The sequence below is a fragment of the Strix uralensis genome, chromosome 6 (genome assembly GCF_047716275.1).
Source record: "Strix uralensis isolate ZFMK-TIS-50842 chromosome 6, bStrUra1, whole genome shotgun sequence".
NCBI lineage: Eukaryota > Metazoa > Chordata > Aves > Strigiformes > Strigidae > Strix > Strix uralensis.
Window position 1 is genome coordinate 37,965,767 of NC_133977.1, and position 17,057 is coordinate 37,982,823.

Below are 17,057 nucleotides of genomic sequence, written 5' to 3' on the forward strand. Positions count from 1 at the left end.
ATTATGATGGTTATCTCCTTCTAAATGTTAGAGAGGTTTGCTCAAGTTTTCTCTATAGAATTCTTATGGTCGAGCATCTCACATTTCTTATTTTTATATTTTCAACTCCAGTAATAAGAGACTAAATATTCATTGCTATGTTTAAAAATTACATGCCTAGGTTTTTGCATTGGGATAAACAAAACCAGAGGACTGGTTTACACAAAAGACCAGATACTTCAGTGCATCAACAAGCCCGGCTTTATTACACTCATCCTGAGCAGTAAAGGCAACCACAGTTGATAAAATATTCAAGACAAGAAGCAGAACTTCACCCAGAGGTTTTAAAGCGAGGCAGAATTTAGCCCTACTGGTTTCCAGCTATTCAGAACTGTAAAATAAATTTTAGATTCAAACCCTGTCTCTGAATTGTTTGCAGTGACATTTATCCAATATCTTTCAAAGGTGATAACATTTGAGAACTATATTTTAATGTACTATTCTGCTTCATATCTTACCAGGCCAAACCTCAGGATACTTTAGATCTAGCGCAGATATTAAATAATGACTTAGCTGCTACAGTAAAAAAGTATCCCAAGAGGTTTATCGGCTTGGGTACATTACCTTTGCAAGCTCCAGACCTGGCTGTGAAGGAAATGCATCGCTGTGTGAATGAACTTGGATTTCCTGGAGTACAAATAGGATCTCATGTCAATGAGTGGGACCTGAATGCACCAGAATTGTATGATATTTATGCTGTGAGTAAATGTTTCTTTCCTTATTTTGGGGAATTCTCTGATATGGAGTTCTGTCTAAAAAATATCTTGGGACATAGTCGTCAACTAAATTTATAGATACCTTAAAACAATTGAGCATTCTAATCTGCTTAGTGATCAGAGAGATTCAGCTTTATATATGATAATTCCTTATAAGATATAATGACGATAATACAGAATCACAGAATCACAGAATCATCTAGGTTGGAAAGGACCTTGAAGATCATCTAGTCCAACCTTTAACAATATACAATATAAATACAATATAAAACATTCTGAAACATACTTTATAATAATGAATAACAAAATCCTTTTATGATATGAGTTCTCACTGTAGATTTACCTTCTTGGTTTGTGAGGATAAGTACAGTATCAAATAAAGCATTTCTGCATTGTTTGCTTTTGGGTTCCAGTTACTGTATTTCAGCCTATTGAGATAATTGATAAAACTCCCTGAGATTTTCAGAGATACCTATAGAGCCAAAGTGCATTACGGAATTATGCAAATGGAACCAAAAGTTCCAAACTGAATGTATTGATTATAAAATTAATTTATAGATTGCATTTCTTAAATAGCCTGAGGTCCAGGTGAGGATGATCATTTTTGAGGATTAATCAATGTACATCCTGTATCTGTTTCAGGGGTTATTATAGCTGTCGGCTTGAAGTTGATCCATAGAGGTTATTTTTTAGAATGCTTAATTTATTCAAGAATTCTCTTAGTGCAGCATCTTTTGTTTTTTTGGTCATATACAGTCAGTTATCATCTTCCGCTCTTGGAGATGCACGCGTTCACAGAATCACAGCATGGCTGAGGTTGGAAGGGACCTCTGGAGGTCATCTGGTCCAACCCCTGCTCAAGCAGGGCCACCTACAGCCAGATGCCCGGGATCATGCCCAGATGGCTTTTGAATATCTCCAAGAATGGAAACTCCACAACCTCTCTGGGCAGCCCATGCCAGTGCTCAGTCATCCTCACAGTAAAAAAGTGTTTCCTGGTGTTCAGAGGGAACTTCCTGTGTTTCAGTTTGTGCCCATTGCCTCTGGTCCTGTCACAGGGCACCACAAAAAAGGAGCCTGGCTCCATCTTCTTTACACCCTCCCTTCAGGTCTTTATATACATTTATGAGATCCCTGCTGAACCTTCACTTCTTGGGGCTAAACAGTCCCAGCTCTCTCAGTGTTGCCTTATTGGAGAGATGCTCCAGTCCCTTCATCGTCTTTGGACTCTCTCCAGTAGCTCCACATCTCTCTCATACTGAGATCCCTCTCTTGTACTGGTCTCTCTCTCTTATACTGTACATTCTTCAGTTTATGTGTAGGAAGTAATGTCTATCACTTTTAGAAACATCCCCGGATAATAAAGATTGTGAAATTAAGCCATATTTGATAATGAACTTTATCAATCTAGCAAGCCACTTATTGAATTGCTATTTTTAGTTTACAAATGTAGATGGCGATTACTCCCTACAATCCAAAAGTTGCAGCTTTATTTATGCATATATGGGTAAATAAACCCAAATTTTTCAAATGTGTGATAATCTCCTTAGCAACAAGAGGAGGTCCAGAAATACATCTGACAAAACGAGGCTGTTAAATTCTGGTTAAGCATATGAATGACTTGACTATATATTTAAATTTAAGCACATAGTTAAATTACACAGTCAGAATCAGCATCCTATATTGTTCTTGTTTCCCTTTCCAAAGATACCAGTAGTTTTAGAAAAATTAATATACTTGAGTGGAGGTGGATTATTGATCAGAATACAGCTAGATTTCAAACTCTTAGGGGGGATTAGGAATAGTTTTAACTTATTTTTTAAGCCCGACAGAAGGCCAAAGGGGACAAATGTAGTGCAACAGCCATGAAAATTCCTGAATGCAGCTGGAACAATTCTGCAAAACCATCCTAAAATGGTTCTACAAAACATTATGAGAATTCATCCTCATATGTATAATGAAACCAAAAGAATTCTAGTTTGAACCAAGTTTTATTCTGCAGGATGGCTGACAAACACAGCTAAAAAAGCAGTTTTATACCACATGAATCTGAGGAACACTTGGCTTACTAAAAAGATGTCATCATCAGTGTTTCCAATCCTGTAGTCTCAAAAAGAACTTTGAAACTGAGTGAGGACTTCAGGATATGGCCCGAAGTCATAAATATAACCAACTGTTGCTTATTGTTCTTACTTCCGGGCCTTTTTTCATTATTAGTACAATTTTGCAGGTAATCTTTAAAGCATGGCTAAGAACTGAGATGCATTTTGGTATGATTAGTCAAGATTTACATTTTTTTCTTTTTGCTGCAGGCTGCTGAACAATTAAATTGCTGTCTCTTTGTGCATCCCTGGGACATGCAGATAGATGGAAGGATGTCCAAATACTGGTTTCCCTGGCTAATAGGTGAGCCTATATTTACTTTGCTTAATCCAGATTTATGAACTGTCACTGGATTTTGCCCAGATTGTTGCAAAGGTACTAGTACAGAGAAAAACTACATGATTTTTCTATCAATCTTTTTTTTTTAAATCAAGTACTACAATTAAATCTGTTGTGTAAATTCAGCAGTCATTTGTTTTTAAGCTTGTTTAGTTTGTCTAACTTTTAAATGCCTAGAATTAAAATTATTCAGACTAGCAACAGAATCTAGTATTCTCTTTTGTCCTAAATACAAAGAGCAGATGTCTAGGGAAAAGTGATTGTCTCTGAAATAGAGCTTCTCAAAAATAATGCAAGTAAATGAAGGAGTAGACAAAACCAAACATTACTTCCTAGAATTTCTTGGATTATTTCCTAGAAATAGGTTGATCAGAGAGGAAATAAGTCTAACTTCACATCAGCTATAGTTGAAACAACATGTGATTTGAAAGCTCCCCGTAGATGTAGGGAATTATCTAGTTTCTGGTTTTTTCCCTATCTGCTAGATAAATCAGAACAACATTGAATAACAGGAGGTAGGCTATACTGCTTCCTGATTCCAGATTCAGACCTGATTCCACCCTCACTTATTCTGTTTTACATTGTTTTGTTTTGCATGGTTTTGCATTGGCTCCAATAGAGATGATCTGAAAAACATACACAATATACATATAATATACATTCTGCAATATACACTGGAAAATCTTAGTGTCCCAATCACCAGTGCATTATCTTAAAGCAATATCAATTAATCTTAATCAGAGCCAGCTCAACAACACAGATTTAAAAACAGACTAAAATTATTGCATTTACTTAACAAAGTATAATTAAAGGATTTTCCTATTATAAGGCTTTGCATCTGAGCATATGGTAAAACATTAATGAAGGACAACCTTTTGAGCTGGATAGGTATTGTTTCCTCCATAGATGAAGGGAACTCAGTTCCTAATTTCAAGCTGGATGTCTGAAGTTAGGCACCTGAATGGCACGATATTCTAACTATGTTTGTTAGGTGTGCTGAGAAACTGAGGCCTGGGGTAGGAACCTAAATTGCTGTTATGTTCCATAACTGGGCATCCAAGTTACCCAGTGGCAAAGAGAGAGACAGGTTATTTCTAAACTGTAGGAACTGGCACGATGTCATAACTAAGCCCCAAATCTGTGTTGGAATATCCACCAACATGTCTGCCCCACTTTCCACACAAAAAAACCCCAGAAGCATAGGTGAGAAGAGAACCTGGCACATCCCAGACTTGTCTTTGAGCTAGGATAACTCTGGAATCAGGCCTGTACTGTGCAGCTCAGGACATACCCAACCTGCCTGTCAGCTGTCCTAGTGGTGTAGGATAAAAACCAGGCTTAGAATTCAGAAGATCTCAGCTTCTAGTTCTGTGTCCTCATTTCAGTTAATTAATGTTCAGTTCCGTGTTCCTCTAATAGAAATAATGTGGAACCTTTGGCAGCTGCTCTGTAACTATTATTGTTTCAGTAGGTTCAAGGCTAATTGAAGAAAATGAAGATAACATTTAAAATTCAAATAGGAAAATAAAAAATAAAACTCTCATACAATAGGATTTTTTGTTGTTGTTGTTCTTAGGCATGCCTGCAGAAACAACCATAGCCATTTGCTCCATGATTATGGGAGGAATTTTTGAAAAATTTCCTAAGCTGAAAGTTTGCTTTGCACATGGAGGTGAGTAATACACCATGTGAAACACCTGTTATTTGCTGAGCGTGGTACAATTGTATTTTCTGGTATGTCAGCTAATAGGGTCACTACTTTAAGCCTGCCATCAGCTGAGTACTGTTACCCTAAAGAAGATAATCTATCAGATCGGCTGCTTGTATGAACACTCTCTAGCCTGTTTCAGCCAGCGTTTGAACTGTTACAATAACCTTTAAGGGAAATGAGGAGGAAGGGGAGACAGGAGATAGTTTGGGGAAAGGGACAAGGAAGCAACAGGAGGAATTTGGGCATCACAGTAGTGAAGAACTGGGGAAAATAGTGGGGAAAGAAGCTAATGAAGGGGAAGGAATAAAAAATTGCTGGTGCAGAGTGTTTTCTTTCTAAATAGCTGACAGTGAAACTTACGGATCTCTGTTGATAATGTGGCTTTTTTTCCTCCTGCATATTTTCAGCTTCTGTTACTAAAAGTTTTTTCTTGCAGGTGGAGCTTTTCCATACACAGTGGGGCGAATCTCCCATGGATTCAACATGCGCCCTGATTTGTGTGCAGTGGATAATAAGGTGGATCCAAGAAAATACCTTGGTTCATTTTACACAGACTCTCTTGTCCATGATCGTGGTGCACTAAGGCTGCTAACAAGTGTAATAGGAGAGGTGAGTTTTAATGCTTCCAGAAGCAGGCGAGTCATTCTTTATTTAATTCTTTATGAAATAGCAAAAGGGGAAGAGAAGAAGAAAGTAGGAAGAAGACAGCATATTCATCCAGTAAAATCAGAACCTGAGCTATTAGAAACTGATGGGCTTCTGCCACGTTGATAATGGTTTTACTATATGGAGTTATTGAAATGGTGGTTTTAATCCAGGAACTCAGGCATTGTGAACCTTTGTTCAGTGAGGCTCGTTACTTGTGTAAGGTTGTTCAGGATGGGACTGCAAGCAAAGACTGCTTCATTTGCAGCCTTGTTTTCAAATGGCTTAATTTTCAAATTCAACAGTATAGTTGAGGAAATCAAATTGTGTTTCCACTTGGGAAGTTATAGGCAAAAAAAAAAGTCAGTAATAAAGTTTTTGTGAGGATCCTGGAGAGCACAGTAAACATAATGGTTTGCAGAAATATTAAAATTGTTAGAGTGAAGAAATCTTTGTAGTTTAGCAACCTGCTTAAATAGGGTACAGCATGGGACAGAAAAATCCAAAAACATTCAAATAATTCCTTCTCACTAGTAAATGCTCAGGAAGGGGTTGAAGATGGCATCACTCATGCCAACTTCCAATAGATCACCACAAATCGATGAGAGATCCGTGTTTCTGTCCCACAGCATTCTCCTGGCGAAACTGGCTGCTTGTGGCTTGGATGGGCACAGGCTTTGCTGGGTAAAAAACTGGCTGGATGGCCGGGCCCAAAGAGTTGTGGTGAACGGAGTTAAATCCAGTTGGCGGCCAGTCACGAGTGGTGTCCCCCAGGGCTCGGTTTTGGGGCCACTCCTGTTTAACATCTTTATTGATGATCTAGATGAGGGGATCGAGTGCACCCTCAGTAAGTTTGCAGGTGACACCAAGTTGGGTGGGAGTGTTGTTTGGCTCGAGGGTAGGGAGGCTCTGCAGAGAGATCTGGACAGGCTGGAGCGATGGGCTAAGGCCAACTGTATGAGTTTCGATAAGGCCAAATGTTGGGTGCTGCACTTCGGCCACAACAACCCCCAGCAGTGCTACAGGCTTGGGGAGGAGTGGCTGGAGAGCTGCCAGTCAGAGAGGGACCTGGGGGTGTTGATTGACAGCCGGCTGAACATAAGCCAGCAGTGTGCCCAGGTGGCCAAGAAGGCCAATGGCATCCTGGCCTGTATCAGAAATAGCGTGGCCAGCAGGGACAGGGAAGTGATCTTACCCCTGTACTCGGCACTGGTGAGTGCTGTGTTCAGTTTTGGGCCCCTCACTACAAGAAGGACATTGAATTACTTGAGCGTGTCCAGAGAAGGGCAACGAAGCTGGTGAAGGGTCTGGAGCACAGGTCGTATGAGGAGCGGCTGAGGGAACTGGGGGTGTTTAGTCTGGAGAAGAGGAGGCTGAGGGGAGACCTCATCACCTTGTACAACTACCTGAAAGGAGGTTGCAGAGAGCTGGGGATGAGTCTCTTTAACGAAGTAACAAGCGATAGGCCAAGAGGGAATGGCCTCAAGTTGCACCAGGGAAGGTTTAGACTAGATATTAGGAAGCATTTCTTTACAGAACGGGTTGTTAGGCGTTGGAATGGGCTGCCCAGGGAGGTGGTGGAGTCCCCATCCCTGGAGGTGTTTAAGAGTCGGGTCGACATAGCACTTAGGGATATGGTGGAGTTGAGAACTGTTAATGTTGGGTTGATGGTTGGACTAGATGATCTTCAAGGTCTTTTTGAACTTAGACGATTCTGTGATTCTGTGATTCTGTGATCTCTGGACCTCATGAAGTTTGTGCAGCTGGCAGGCAGATACCTACTAGATGTCAAAAATAGAAGTGCAAGTTCTGACATTGACTTTCTTGTCTCAACAACTGTATTCCTGTTTCCTGTACATTAATTTCTAGGCTCACATAGTATTTTCTCACATATGAGGCTGTCGCTGTCATCAGGACCTCTTCTATGACCAAGTTCACAAAAACAGCTAAGCTGAATGTTTTCTTTCTCTCTACAGAAAAGATACTGCTGATTTCCCATTTTCATCTCTAGCAGTCTGAACAGGTTACTGCAATAAATCTGTACTAGAGCTGGTACAGAAGTGACTTGCCTAGGCCAGCCAAAAATAATGCAGAACTGTTGCTTTCTTTATCATGGTACTCTGAGCGCTGGTCTCAAACCTTTGAAGTCCGTGGGTTTTCAGTCTGTAGCACACAGAAAATCTGTAGCTTTGAGACTGTACTTCTGCCTGCAGCCCTACAGTACTCGTGCCTTTTAGGAAAACTTTGCATTTGAAGATTCGTGAAAAATTCAACAATGTGACAGCACAACTACACCTTGAAAAAATGCTATAGAAACGTTTTTTTTAAATGTATAGATATGTACACATACAATAACACTATGGATCTAAGGAGAGGAATAGAATACCTCTTTCTTAAATCGACCATGAACGAAAAGTAGATTTATGGCAGGAGCCCCATAAAATGTGTAAAGAAACTACCATGCAGCCTAGTTCCATTAGAAACAAGTAAGATAAAACACAGGTCGGTTTACTTGTCAAAAGATCTGCTAATAAACTGTTAGTATTAGAAAGTTCTTATCTGGGTGGCATTTGCCAAGTTCTTTCTGTACATATAGACATGTTCTAGCTTTTTTGGGGGGCAGTGCTAGGCCTAATGAACACTGATGGAGAGACCTCTGTGACAGGGATGAAGTTTTAGGCACCAGATAGGTTACTAACAAAATACTAGGGCTCCAGCCCAATACTGATTTCTGTTAATTTCTGTTACCAACCTCTAAATACTAAATACATCGTGGTCAGCAGTCCAGGACGTTTTACTGTGCGTTACCTTTTGAATCTAACTGTAGCTTACAGTAATCAAGTGGCTTTAAGTAGTTTTTACAATAGATTTAAAAATTTTACCAGATGTGATGTGCACTTCCACTTTACAAGATACCCAAAGACTTACAGAGTAACAGCACTTGCCTCCAATTATCATCTTTTCTGGGAAGTCTCCCCAAATCTAGACCATGTTCATCCTAAGGATATTCTTGTTCTACATGCAGTTATAACAGGGATGAGTCTGGCTCTTGAATTTTGAATTGCCATGTTTAGGTGATCAAATTCCCTTTTTATTGCCAAGGAGATGAGATCACTTGCTTGTTTCTCTTTTTTTTTTTTTCCATTTCAAAATGTTGGGAGACGTGTTTTGCCATTGTTAGAAAGACCTTGGTGAATTAGAAGCTGTGTGACTCAGCATGACTGAGATCCACAGATTCTTTTTTCTGGGCTGGTTCTGGTTTTAAGCTGAGCTATAGATGTCAAGAGCAAGGCAGGCCAGAAAGTACAACAGGATGTTTAATCTATTGCCAACAACTTTTTTTCTGTTTTATTTTGTATAGAATGGAAGTCTTGGAGCAGTTCTGCTTTATAGTAACAAGTTAGCTTGCTTTAGAGAGCAAGTTAGCTTTACATCTCAAGGCTCCTGTAAGCCGTGGCTGTTGTGGGAATGCTGCTGTCTTTGCACCACACTTAAACTGTAACTTCTCTACTTTTCTTCCAAAGAAGCAAGACACAGACTCTGGCCCTGAATCATGATTATTCTTTGCAACTGAAATTTAGTTGTTTGAGGGAGAGGTAGGTTATGGATTCTAATTTGATAATCTCAAAGTCACTCAGCAATAGCCTCTCTGATGTCTTGTTTATTTTATCAACAGACTTCTGAAATTAAGTTTCTTAACACAATAAATTTGACCAGTTACTACATGGGATGTTGGTATTTTGTTTAATTCTCCTCTGAGTATTGTGAGCTCAAGCAATGTGACATCAGGTGGAACCCCAGTGCTGAAAAGTCATGAGTCAGATCCCCAAAACTTAAATACTTTTAACAGAACTTGAAAAAAAATTAAATTTTCTTCCTCTTTTTCCCAGCCAAAGGCATCTTGTCCTTGAAAAAAACCATTCACATCATATTTTCAAACTTTATAACCAGGAAGATTAAAAAGTTCCCTTTTTTTCTATTGAAATTTGATATTCTCACAAAATACCATTCCATGAGTCAAATGCTTAAAGAACCACCAAATACCTCAGTGTTTTCAGTGCAGTCATGTGTTGGCAGAATAATACATATAAAATGAATAAATGCTGGGCTAAAAACAATGTGATTGGGTCTTGAGGATGACACTGAAACTTTATAAGCCGAAGGTTTGAAATAGGACAGCTCTCTAGAGTATTGCTAAGAGCCGTGCAGGAAGGGCATCAGTGTGTGTAAAGATGTGCTTAGGCATGGCTTCAGGTCCTGAGGGAACAGCCATGACCTGGCATCAGAATGTAATGTGTTGGCTTTGAGCTTATGAATATTAAAATCCAGTGACAGCTGTGATGAGTCATGTACATTTAACTTCATCCCTTAATTTTGGGTGCAGGTTAATCGGAGCCTATCCCAGTTAAAGGAAGCAGAAATACACGTTTCTGAGAACAGCAGTTTTGCAGTCTTATAAAATTCGGAGTCCTTTGCTCCCCTCATGATGAGGTAGCATGAAGTGAATATAAATAAACACAAAATCCCTAGTGATGCTGGCTATAAAAAGTGAAGAACTGGGCTGACAGGGGATTAAATGATTCAGTATATCTCTGCAAAAACTTCCCCGTGGTGATTCCCCAGGAGCCATCCCCCAAGGGTGGCGATGTTCTCCTACAGCCCCCTCATCCCCCCCATCACCCTCTGGCCAGAAGTTGGAGCTGAACTGGCTATAGCAATCTGGCCTTGTTTTGAGATGCATCCTGACAGTAGGAAAGAAGGTGAGATTCAAGGCAAATACAACTTTTACTAATAAAAGAGGACAAACTCATGCTTGATGCTCTTTGAGATTCATTTTAAGATCCAGGTCCCTATTATGGTGAAAAAAGTTCTGTTGAGTAGAAGGGTTCACTGAGGTTAATCATTAGCCATATTTACCTTTCTAAAAGGAGAGATGCACTAACTAACTATAAGTCCTCTAGGGAAAACTGACTTTGTTGATATACTTTGGAATAATATAATAATACATGTGTTACACTAGGAGTATTATTTATCTGCAGAGACTTCACAGGACTTCTCTGAGGCTGGTTGCTAAAGACAGCTATTGCAATCCCCTTTTTATAGATGGGTACAAAACTGAAGCTCAGAGAGTTTAAATGAATAGCTTATTATCACTAGTAGCAGAGCAATAATGCTGCTTCTAAATTTTGCTTCCTAATTTACAGCTCTTCGTTTTACTGCTAACAAATATATCACATGATTAGCTGTGAAACACTTTAAATTAGAGGAAAAGAAAGATATATTTGAAATAATATATATATTATTCCAGTGGGGGTGTAGGATTTCTTTCTGCTTTGGTATACAGGAGATGTAAACAAGAATGTACAAACCTTCCTGGCTTACTTAACCTTGACTAATAAACAGCTGGGCAACTACTGGGTTTCCTTCTCCTTTGCTTAGAAATGCATTTTCTCATATAAACTTAGCATGTTGATTGGTTTGGGGTTTTTTTGTACATGTCATACATTTGTTTTTTATATCTGAAGAAAATGGCTTGGTATCAGATTGAATATTATAAATAAAAGAATGTATTTAGCTGCCTAAAAGTACACACATCCAAATATATTTTGATTAATCTACACTCAGAACTTGATTTAGCATACGGAGGGTATAAATTTCCCTATTCTAATATTATGGCAAGACTTCTATAATAAATTATAATACAACAACATAGGACAGAACAATAGAATGTGTATCTTCTGTTTGGATTTCCTATAAGGTTTTGTATAGGTTCTTTCAGAGACTCTCCGGTGACATCTACTGGAGGTAAAAAAATAAAAATAAAGCAGCATTTGACAAATAAGAACGAATCATTTCATAGAATAACTGAATTATGTTCTCTTCATCCTATTTCAGTATTGGTAACTGAGTTCAAATATTATAACAAGTGCCCCAAAACCATGAGCTTGACTCCAAATTCATGAGACATTTAAAAACATGTATTTTTAATGAAAACTGTGGTTTTCAAATATTCATGTCTCCAGGAGATGAAGCTTAAAGGAAAATAGAGTTTTGATAAAATCAAGAGAGTTGGTGGTATGCACTCTCCAAGGCAGATAAAATGGGGAAATATCATTCCAGTGTGGAAAATGAACCTATAACAATGTGGACCTATTGAGGATCTGCCTATTTCTTTTCATCTCTGATAACAGGAATGATGCATACAGATTTTTATTGAATTTTCTTTTCACTGACTTGCTTTCAGAAACAAATCATATCATGTCACTCATATTCTCAGATACATGTTTCAAACGCACAGCTAATATCCAATCCCAGTTAAAGGCAATGACATTTTAAAAAAATTACAGACTTCCAAAAATATATGAAATTTTGTAAATGAGATTTCAGTTCTGTTATCTGAAGCTGAATACTAGTTAAATTAAATTAAATACTTTTTTTTTATTTATGTGTTTGTGGTAATTCTATATTGTATCGTGCTTTAAGTAGTATCACATTGCAATTATTACAGCTTTTAAAGTATCACACAAAAGATAATTTTGATTGGTTTTTAATTTTTATTACACGTTCTTCTCACACATATATAATTTTAAGTTTGCGTGTCTGTGTGTGTGTAGTCAACAATTTCAAATTCAAGGATGCAAATCCAAGCATCTTTTCTGGGTTTGGTGGAGAACTTCCTGAGATTCTCAATGAAATCTGTCAAAAACTCTCATTTTGGACTACAACGGCAGTGCAGAGCATGCAATGAGCATGAAAAATAACCAAAAAGTAAGTCAAAAACAGAAGGAAGAATTCTGTGTATCCTTTATTGGCCATTTAATTATGGCAACACTTAACCAAGATTAATCACTGCGTTTTAGGCAACCTACTTGCAGAAGCAGTATGAGTAGTGTAGGAGAACAATAGATGCCTTTTTGTTACAGTTCAAACCAGCACCACAGTACAGAAAATCAGTCTGAGTAAGAAATTACCATTTGTGTTGTATTCACCTGAGCAACATACACTTATTCCCAGGGGCCTGGGATTTGCATTTTGAACTTTCTGTGTGTCAGAATAAAAATACACCAAACTTTAGTTAGACACCACAAAAACGATTAAGAAAAAACCTGTACTTTTTTCAAACTTAAATTCACACAATAAACTCCTGAGTCATTGTTTTCAAGCTTTGTTTTTTTCCTATTGAAAGTTGGAACCCAAAGATGATCTTCATAGTCACTTTCGTAATTAATTATTCCAATATATACATGTGATTTCCTGTGGTTTATTATAAATTCCTGAAAGCACGTGCAACTATATTGTTTAATATTACTACAAAATGTATAACTTTGTTTTTATTATTACCAGAACAAAGTTATTTTGGGGACAGATTACCCTTTTCCACTGGGGGAACTGGAACCTGGAAAATTGATTGATTCAATGGAAGATTTTGACAATAAACTGAAGGTATGATCTTTATATTTGGGGTTTTTTCCCTCCTTTTTAAGCCTCTGGTTTTAGACCTGAGATAAACCACTGAAAAATCAGTGTAGTACATTGATTTCTGCAAAGACTGGAAGAGGCCCTTCGATCTCTTTGCAGCAGTTCATTTTAAGGGGCCATTAAAAACATTTGAGTAAAATATGAGTTAAGCACACACAAACTTACATATGTGTGTTGTTTTTACAGGATAAACTCAAGGGTGGAAATGCTCTGGAATTTCTGGGTCTTAGCAGAAAACAATTTGAATAATTATGAAGATATTAAAGAGACAAAACTTCAGAAATAATGCTGAATCCTTAGGGATATTTCTATTTCCATGTGCAATTACACAGATGAAAAATAAATTTTACAGGTATATTACAGTCTACTGTTATTTCCAAAACAAAAGCAAGGGTACTGGAAATGAGTATGCACAGGTATTTCTGTGCATTTGAGGATTTAAATTGTCTTTAAAAAATTCTGAAATCCCTGCTTTCATAAAAAAAGGAAAGATTTCATCTTTTGCAGTTGTGATAAGAATCGCTGAAGGAGTAATCAATGTCATGTTATTAGGACTTGATTCCTGGGAAGAAAGAACTGAGAAAATTATGACCTGTATCCATTACATTTCAGTCTTTAATATGCCCAATAAACAGAATTTAAAAGAATCTTAAACCAGAATTTAAACAGAATTTTGTTGATGCCCAATAAAGGGCAACATTTGCCTTTATCCACTGATTGAAATTGCAGCATACCACACTTCAGCTCAGCACGGCGAGCACATGCACTGATGCTTTGTAAATGTTGTGATAGGATGAAAAGGGTCTGTGTGGAGACTTGTACGTTTTAGCTGCCGCCTACACCACTGGCAACTTATTAATCAGAAACAATTTGGACAATATGGTTGTAGGTGGAGAAATAATGTATTTGTGTGGGTAATACTTTGTGCATTATTGTCACTGTCAAAATAAAAGCTAGTGTTTAGCAACAGTACGGTTTAATGTTCTGTTCCGTAAAAATACTTCCTAAAATTAAGGTTGGATACTTTAAGTGTTGAAATGTGAATGCTCTATCTGCTTTGAGTCCTTCTATAGGAATGGAAAGATGGTTTACTTTATAGACTATTGACTGAAATAGGTTTATCCTGATTATCCGGTGTCTGATGCACAGGCATCCTCCTCCTGGAAGGATTTTGTACTAGTCTGAAAAATACTGATGAGTGCTTACAGTCTCCATTCCCATGGGATCATTTGCTACGTGTGGTTTCACCATGCTTCTCTTCAGTCTTAGAACACTCCAGGAAAAATAGTATTAGACAGAATTTGTTTCTGTAGCTGTGTCCATAACTGTCATTTTGTCACAGGCTGAACCTGAAGGATTTTGAACAGCATCAGTTCCTGCTGATACCAGCCTCTGTTGGACCACAAACAAGGCTTTGTCCTTCTTTACAGTGTCAAAAAAAACCAAACCAAAACAAAACATGGTTTGTGCAGGTTAATTATATGTTTTCCTAGCTATTGCATTTGGATCTGTACTCTATTGCTCTCCAAATATATTCCATAGAAGACTGCTGGACATCAGAAACTGAAGTAGACATCAGCTCACAGGTTTAGGCCCCAGGAATACTAGGTTTTCATGTAAGAGGAAAAGAGGACCTAGATAAAATAGCTTTAACAATATTTATCGTCCTCAGGTTCGCAAGACTTCTGTTGACCTTTTTTATTTAAATATCTACACACAAGCATTGAGTTACTTAAATGCATAATTTTTCAACCAGATTGTTTTAATTAAATTTCAAAGCAGAAGGCAGGCAACTTCGTTCTGATATAATATTCTTTTCCTTCAGCATATTTGATCTTCACAGATGTTTAAATGGATTTAAAAGGAAAATACATTGTGATTCCTTCAATACATTTTAATTGGATTAATTCTTCAGGTTTTTTTACAAATGACACCAGTCAAGTTAGTGAGAATGCAATATTGCATCTTTGGGGACCAAGGCCTGGAACTTCTTCAATAGCAAGAATGGTATTTAATTACCTTAACCTGTGACTGAATGGGTGATTGCAGCACTCTGCATGGCAATTAATTAATGTGCATACCCTGCATGAATCATACTCATTATGTACTGTCATTATTTAATGATATTCTACTTATTCTTGATGTGTTAAGATCTTTAAGACAGGGATACATATAATTTTTCCTACATCATCTTTTTTTTCATTAACAAAGCTAATATAAAATTCTAATCACACAATCAGATGAGAACATTCTTAATACTCTTCCACCAATTATTGAAGGAATAAAAAATGTAAGTTGAACACCCAAACTCCATGAGTTTTACACAGTGATTTACCAATGAGGTAAAACATTACACTTCGAGATTGTTAAAGACAAAAAATATGAAGGCAAAGATCAGCTCCTAATTACAACAGAAGTCTTCATAGTTAAATTTCCTCTGCACGTGCAAAATTTGAATGATGATTTACAATTGGGAAGATAAGGCAAGTAATGCATGTCTGTCTGTCCATGCTGCATTATATGTCTGTGCATCTCATTAGTATTGTTGGGTCCAGTTAGAAAATTCTAAGTGCTTGTAGAAAATGCACTGAAGTTGTAAAAGAACTAGTTGTAATTAGTAATTTTAGGTGAACCAAACTGCTGTAGAGTGCTAGTGACATATGCTAAACACAAGAAGAACACTTGGAGCTCTCATTTTGATCCATGATGACCAGAACTTAAGTAAAGACAAGTACCTTCGTACCATTTGAACCCTGAATCCAGTAATCTCAAGCTACTGCTGAAAATCTGTAACTGAATATGTAAAGCAGTTGAGTTTTCTCTCCTGTGCACATGAGTGCCCAGTGAGAACTATCTGCAAGCTGCATTATAGTGGGTGTTAAAATAGATTTAAATGGAGTTGCTGAGTGCTTGAGACGTAAGGAAATTTAGGAGGGCTATGTATTTGCCTGAAGGGAAGGTAGAATGCTGCGTTTCTTTACCCCAAAGCAGTGAGAGACAGAGGTTCGGCTGTTTCATTCCAGCATGTTACTGCGTAGGCTGTCACTACTTGGGCACCTGAGTTCACCTGGGGATGAGTTGAGGCTTAACAACAGCCATGTAAAAGTAACGTTTGCTAGTATATTATCATTTAAGAGTGAAATAGGAATGGGCCAGATGTTTAGAAAGTGATCTTAGTTCTTAAAGTTAGCTGAAGTGTAACACGGGAGAGGTTCGGACAAGCCCCTGTCGATACAGTTGTGAGCATACGCATCTTCTCCCTGCGTTGGAGAGTCATTGACTTGCTGGGGCTGTTAATCTGGGAGGACACAAAGTATCACCAGACAGCTTTGATTCTGCCTTTCTAGCACTGAATTCCTGAGAAATAGTACCTCTGGAAGTTTGTTATTGCTTACATAGGTGTGATTATCATATACACCATGCACTTGAGATGCAGGAATTGCTGTGTGATTCGTAAGTATTCCTGCCACTTAAGAATGCTTTGCCTAGATGTTTTCTACTACCAGTACCAGGGAATTACAGGCACATGCCCTGCACAATCTTGACATTTTTCTTGCAGAATGAGTGACTTCAGATGAACTAAGGACCTTTCCGCCATCTCTCCGCACCCTCTATTCCCTGTTCTTTACTCTTTCCAACACAGTTAGCATTTCCAAGTATTTTAGCCCTTAAAACAGATGTTCTTTTATTCCAGCGCCCTTGTACAACCCCTTCCAAACCCGCAAGGACCAGAAAGGCAGCTGAGCGTGGGAGGATCGTGCTTTCTGCGTAGCACATGGCATGCAGGCAATGTGAGGCCCCCTCCCAGCCAAGCGCCACAGGCCTGCCTCTAGCTTGTCATCCTAACTCCATGGCTGTCCCCTACAGATGATACTTAAGGTTCACTCTTTTGGGAATAGAACTTCAATTTTTTCTGAAACACTAGAAGTCAACGGATGTCACATAACCAGTGGCATTCATGCTGGGAGACTGAGATTCACTCAGTTTTAAGGAGGAAGGGGGTGCTAAATTGTAAGAACCATTAG

General features: G+C 38.2%; 1 protein-coding gene across 4 annotated transcripts in view; it reads left to right on the forward strand.

Moving 5' to 3' along the window:
• ACMSD (aminocarboxymuconate semialdehyde decarboxylase) overlaps positions 1-15,127 on the forward strand; it is a 51,969-nt gene extending 36,842 nt beyond the window's left edge. For 3 of the 4 annotated variants that reach the window (XM_074873717.1, XM_074873718.1, XM_074873716.1), the window contains 6 exons: positions 501-737; positions 3,068-3,161; positions 4,774-4,869; positions 5,345-5,517; positions 12,898-12,996; positions 13,219-14,001. In XM_074873717.1, coding sequence (XP_074729818.1) covers positions 501-737; positions 3,068-3,161; positions 4,774-4,869; positions 5,345-5,517; positions 12,898-12,996; positions 13,219-13,281 — 762 coding nt within the window. In that variant the 3' untranslated portion in view covers positions 13,282-14,001. Of the gene's footprint in view, positions 1-500; positions 738-3,067; positions 3,162-4,773; positions 4,870-5,344; positions 5,518-12,897; positions 12,997-13,218; positions 14,002-14,374 lie in introns of those variants that run through there. The other variant, XM_074873719.1, reaches the window with a different exon arrangement.
• Positions 15,128-17,057: the final 1,930 nt, after the last annotated feature.